The 6,208-nt window shown below is 44.5% G+C and overlaps 1 protein-coding gene across 8 annotated transcripts in view; it reads right to left on the bottom strand.

Moving 5' to 3' along the window:
• Fgd4 (FYVE, RhoGEF and PH domain containing 4) overlaps nt 1-6,208 on the bottom strand; it is a 232,783-nt gene that overhangs the window by 42,768 nt on the left and 183,807 nt on the right. For 6 of the 8 annotated variants that reach the window (XM_023716285.1, XM_023716286.1, XM_023716288.1 and 3 more), the window contains exons 5-7: nt 2,797-2,886; nt 730-875; nt 139-295 (exon numbers count right to left, since the gene is read on the bottom strand). In XM_023716285.1, the coding sequence (XP_023572053.1) occupies nt 139-295; nt 730-875; nt 2,797-2,886 (393 nt within the window). Of the gene's footprint in view, nt 1-138; nt 296-729; nt 876-1,546; nt 1,632-2,796; nt 2,887-6,208 lie in introns of those variants that run through there. The other 2 variants (XM_023716290.1, XM_023716291.1) reach the window with 2 other exon arrangements.

Here is a 6,208-nt window from a genome sequence, read left to right as displayed (position 1 = left end):
AGGTGACCTTGGCATGAGCAGCAGGGCTTGGGCCAGGTAGCTCAGCTAGATCTCTACCTCGCAAGTTGTGCATCTAGAAGCCCGCATGATCAGTGTGGAAAAATGAATTCACAGTCCCGAGCAACACTGTCCTCTTACCTGAATGTCTTCAATCACCGATTTGAACTGGGGAACTCGTTCTGTCATGTTTTTAACCAATTCCATTGCATTATCGAATCCCTTCACATACTCTCCGTACATCTTGAGGAACGGAGCCAGTTTCTGCAGGATGTCTCCAATCCTGGGAGTGGTGTCCCTGTACCAAACATAGGAACAAGCAATGAGTGTTTCTCACAGAAGGAAAGGATTCTAATCCAGGAGTCAAGATGAAGTAAGTACTTTTTACGGCCACCCTCTGCTTTATCAGATCCACTTTGCTGTGAGACTGGAAGAGAATAAAGCACCTTTTGAAGGGGAGTTTAGTACAGAGAGATGCTTGGCATTCTCAAGGCTCCAGGTTTCCTTTATGCCCTGGCCTCGTTAGTCTAAAGATAGTCTGGAGAGCAGAGATGAAATCCTTTTCAGCTAAAGCTGAAAACGCACCACAGCTGCTATCACGTCTTTAACATACAAATCTGGCACAGTGTCTAGATCTAGCAGTGTGCAGTAGTATTTCTACTTCAACTTAAAGGCTAAAAACAGTGCCTGGATGACTGCCCTAGATGCACCACTTCTAGCTTCTCCTCTTACCATTCTTGCATTCGTTTCTCCAGCTCTGGCAATAGGAATTTACTATGGAAGGCATGTATTGATGAAATGTTAGAAAAGATTTTATTCACCATCTCTGCTGGAAATGAGCCTCGGTTTGCTTCTTCCAATAGTTTACAATAAAATACCTGAGTAAAAGAATAAACCAAACATTACTTCAGATTTGTTGGATAACCAACGAGCACGGTTAGGCCCACAGTGGGCTTAGATTACTTTTGTTGAATAAAGGGAGAAGTTAGTGGTTCAAGAGACCAAGCATCGTTTGAAATGTAGGAATGGGCAGATGATTTGGAAGAACTAGGGATAAGACTGAGGACGCATCGATTCTAACTCAGAGTGTGCGCCTATCCGGTGGATTAACTGCCTTCTGTGCCAGAGGATTTCCAATTAGAGTTAATGGGGTTTACCCTTCCAATCCACAGCTAGAGCTAAGGGATATGAAAACATTTTCTACACACGCGGTCAGTCATTGTGGTATTTTTCATTTCTGTTTATGTTTTAGAGGACTTCTACAGCACTGACTACACACTGTTCATTATGCTTTGACATAAATCTCATTTTTCCTAGGAAACTGCATGTACCACGGGAAAGGAAGGCTCTTCTACAGTGGAACTGATGGTCAGTGAATGAACAAAAGTTCCTTTTGGCTCCAGCTGTTCACTTGCTTCTGAGTAAACAATAAGAAAATACAACTTTTTTTTTGGTGGGGGGAATCTGTGCATAGTAACAGGGACCTTATAGAAAACTAGTAAGAGAAATACCTCGCAGTCATAGCTCTACCCCCCTAGGGCTACTATACCTCTTAACTGCAATTATGCTAAATATAGGTAGGAGGAGGTCTGTTCCTTCATAATGGCCAGATGCTTGTTAATTTTCTAAATTCTTCTCCACTGCATTTTCTTGGGGTGCAAAAAGAACACAAAATTACTTCCTTAGACAGTCCAGAAAATAGGATACTATGGTAATTAAGATTCCGAAAGTCTAAGAGGTCAGCAGCCCAGTTAATTTGGCAGGGGGTGGGGGAGAGGGAGAGGACTTATTACTACGAGGAGAAAACATTTTCCTTTGATAATACCACAAAGTTACAGGTCTATAATTCCCACATGGAAAAAAAAAAAATTTCAAAGACCCAAACTCCACAGGAATTGCTTTTTTTTTAAATAGTGACTTTCCTTGAAAAGTGAATATTTGGGCCACAACCTCCCTATTTCAAAGAACACAAGCCCCCCACTGCTCAAGGCTAACCCTACCGGGCATGGGACTCACTCCTGGCACCAAGGCTAACGTGTCCCCAGACCCACCCTTGAAATTCCAGCGCTCTACTGTAGGAGAGGGACAGTTCTTACAACCAACATCCAAGTTTGGTACCTTTTTTTTTTTTTTTTTTTAGCAAGAGGAATTCGTATTATGATGCAGTCTACCAACTGTCACTCTTAAACTGCTGAAACAGGCTAAAAAAGCTTTTAACAGATGCTCATGACACACTAAAAAATTTCCTGAAATTTTTCTCAAATTTCCACCAGGATGAACGCAACAGAATACGATAAAGTAGATTACATGTGCAAAAATAACTGACTGGATAAGTTTATGGCCAGATGTGCCATTAAAACGGTTCAGGTGAGGTTGACCAAGTGAACTCAAGATCTTCTGACGGCCCCAGCTAAGGCCACTCACCCAGCACTGAACATCAAACAAGACACAAATCAGCAGCATGTTGAGGTCAGCACTCACACCACTGGTACAGTGACACGTCCTGTCCTCTAGGGCCGCAACACAAGGCTAATAATCCTACTAATGTCTAACGGTAGGGAACACAGATGAGGTCATTTCATGACTTGTGCAGGGAGAACACTCGACTCTTAGGAATTAAAAAATGTTTTTATCAAGCAAATTTAGCAACGTAGCTGAAAAGCGTAAAAGTCTCCTTGAGCAGAAAGCTCTCACTCATCAAATAACAGGCTTGTCTGGCAATTTTGAAATTGTCTAAATTACTGGGTTAAAACGACCTACAGGGCCAAATCATAAGGTGATTCTGACGGAAGACATTACCTGATCTAAGAGGTCAAGTCGGTTGACATAAGCTCTTTCCGTAAGCAAAAGTTCATTGGCTATTTTGTGAAGTTTTTGCTCATCTGTTTCCTAAGAATAGAACAGATAGCCATACATTAGACATGGAATTTGGACATTATTTCTCAAGTAATACACACCTCACCAAGCCGATTTCTTCCGTGTCTCAGGAACTCGATTCCTCTGGCTATCGAGGAGTATCTGCGAGCTGAGCAATCCACTCAACTTCAGATGCAGCTTAATTCTGCAGCAGCTAACACTACCTGGCCCTCTTTTTCTCAGTTCCCAGCACTACTTTCACCTCTCCCAGGTTTTCACCTCAAACATCTGGTCCAATTGTGAACCGTATGCATACAATGCTTTGCCATTTAAAGGAACACTGGATGAAAAATTAGCAGTAAGACAGATGCCCACGTGTCCAGCGCTGGGATTCAATTCTCAGCTCATGTTACGCTGGCTTCACACCTATGCGCCGTCTCGCCTCTCCACCTGTTATTTTCAACGAAGTAGCACCTCTTTATTTCCACCATACACATTTATTGAGCCCTTATTTGTACAGCCTTACTAGTTTTATGGTGACAGGGACATTTTTTCCTCATCAGCTGCTCTAGCCCCTATGTCATTTACTGTGCTTCCACAAAAACATTTGCTATGAATAAAATAGTTGAATGAACTGTATTATTAAATAAATGAAGTTATATGAACTGTAGCCATGAATTTATTACTACTTTGACACGGCGCTAAGCTAAGACCACATTTATCCATCTTGGAGAATGCCTCCCTGAACACCAAAGCCCAAAGTTCCCATCCTGCTGGTGCAGCGATCTCTGTCCAGTGCGCTGCACTGGCCGCCCGACCATCGGCTCCCGCCCATGAAACCCAGCAAGCGTGCAGGCCCTCCTGCTCATGACAGTTCACCACAGCGCGCAGCCTTCCAGTCCTCGTTGCTGCCCTCTGCTCTGCACACCAGTGTCAAGCTTGGGTCCATCGAAGGCTTTGGTTCCACCTTGTTTGGGGCTCTCCCCAGCCTTGCACATGGCTGCACGAGGAATCCTTCTGAAACTTGCTTGGCACTCACGGTCTGACTTCCCACGGAAGGGCCAGCTTCCAGTAATCCTCCTCTCTCTCAGAGAAATACCCACGCCTCCACTCGCTTCCTCACGCCCACCTCTCACTGTATGTTTAAAAGTGTCTTTCTCTCCACACACATCAGTCTGATAGCTGTCGTCTCCAAGCCTCCCTCTTTCCCTCCCCATAGCTTGGCACATCAGGCACACGCTCTTGCTGTATTTTTTTTAGGTGTGTAAAGCTAGTTCTTCTTTCACTACCTGCTGAATTCCCTTGGGCTTAGTCCTAGCAGCATGTACCCCCCCCCTTTTTTGGCAGAACCAGGGATTGAACCCAGACCCTTGAGCTTGCCAGCAAAGCACTTATTCTGAGCCATCTCCCTGGTCTCCCTTTTTCCCCTTTTTAAAGTATTTAGTACAGGGTCTCACTACACAGTTCGGACTCATAGTGATCCTCCTGTTTTCAGCCTCCCAAGCACTGAGATTACAACACACACCATCACACCCAGTTGCAGTTGCTGTCTCAGCTCGCCCTGAAGGCAGGGCTGGCAGGGCATGCTGGGGGATTGAACCCTGGTCCCTGTGTCTGCCTAAGCAGTTCTTCCTTTTTTTTTTTTTTTTTCTTCTTTTTTCTTAAAATTTTATTTATTTGTGTGTGTGTGTGTGTGTGTGTGTGGCCAGCTCAGCCCACCAGGGGGCGGGGCTGGCTGGCATGTGGTGCTGGGGGATTGAACCGTGGTCCCTGTGCTTTGCTAAGCTTGTTCTAAGTAGGTGCTTTAGACCACTGAGCCATCTCACCAGCCCCTTTTTTTCTTTTTTGAGACAGGGTGTCACTATGAATTCTAGGATGGCCTCCAATTCTTAGTAATCTTCCACCTCAGACTGCCAAGTGCTGCGATTACAGGTATGCCCCAGCTCAGCTGGCTCATTTTCTGACAGAGCCTCAGAAAGAGACTTCTGTCGGGGCTTTGCAAGGACGGGGAGCATTCCCATAACCACAGAGAGGAAGCCAGTGGCCTTGTCGTTGATTTTCTCTGACTAATTGTTATTGGTGGCTGGAAGCATCTTGGCTGATAGAGGAAACTAAGTATGAAGATGCATGTGCAAGAAAGTCCACTTGAAAACCTAAGTAACTTTTCAGGAATTATTACTTAGAGATTTTTTAAAAAGAAGTAGTAGTAGTACTCAATGAAACAAAAATGACTTTTGAGCTATACTGAGTAAGGGGCCAGGGAGATGGCTCAGTAGAATAAGTGCTTGCCTGGCAAGCACAAGGACCTGAGTTCAATCCCGGGTTCTGCCAAAAAAAACCTATACTGAGTAAACTCAAACGCTCAGCAAATGATTATGAAACTTATCAATATTTCATAGGAATATTCACTCTTCCTCATACAAAAAAATACTTTGCTGCATCAACATGATAAACTCAGATTTTTTAAGCCTGATTTACTAAGACATAATTTACAGACAGTGAAATGCCCAGCTCCAGGAGTTCTGCTGCATGCATACAACCACATAACTCCTGGCACAGCGAAGGTGCAGGATATTCCCAACAAGCCTGCATGCTTCCTTCGCCCGCCTTTGCCAGCTCTGTCTCCAATTCCAGGCTAACCTGGAATTCACACCGGCTAACCCTAAGCTGTCCCCGTCCAGAATGTCGTGTAAATGGAATCTGAGTGACCAGGTCCTGTGTATCTTCTGTCTCACAGCAGGGTGCATCTGAGACACATCCACGTTGTTTTTAGTAGGAGTTTGCTCTCTTCTTTTGGTACAGGGAATCAGACTCAGGACTTTGCCCTTGCCAGACAGATGCTGTGCCACAGAGCTATCTCCCTGGCCTGAAGTTTGCTCTTGAAGCCCTCAGTTGACTCTAACAGTGCTGATGTCTGCTTCTAACTTTGACAATATTTTTAAAGAAAGCGGTCCAGCAGAAATTGCGCCTTGATAAAATAACCCTTATGAGTCAGAAAAGATGTTAATCAGCACACTACATTTTCTGTTACAGCTATGCAGTGAAGCCCCAGAGGCCTTCCTTTCCACAATCCTACAGGATCTTAAACAGGAAATGTGTGAGAAACCACCTTTTGCTGACTACAACGCATGTTAGGTGAACTTGGCCAACGGTGGATATCCTGGTCCTATTTTGCAAAATGGGAGAGATGACAGCAGCTATTAGCAAAAGCTGTGCCCCTTCCGTACAGATGGGCTAATACATATACTAGGTGCCTGCCCTTGCCAAAGCCAAAGCCAAGTTAGCAAAAACAAGCTTGCTGACAGAGGCTTTAAGCACTCCCTTACGTAGAAGCTGCAGTAAAGTTACAAGGGAT

The sequence above is a fragment of the Octodon degus genome, unplaced genomic scaffold (assembly GCF_000260255.1).
Source record: "Octodon degus isolate 3935 unplaced genomic scaffold, OctDeg1.0 scaffold00047, whole genome shotgun sequence".
Lineage (NCBI taxonomy): Eukaryota > Metazoa > Chordata > Mammalia > Rodentia > Octodontidae > Octodon > Octodon degus.
This window is presented reverse-complemented; position numbering and strand designations above follow the sequence as displayed.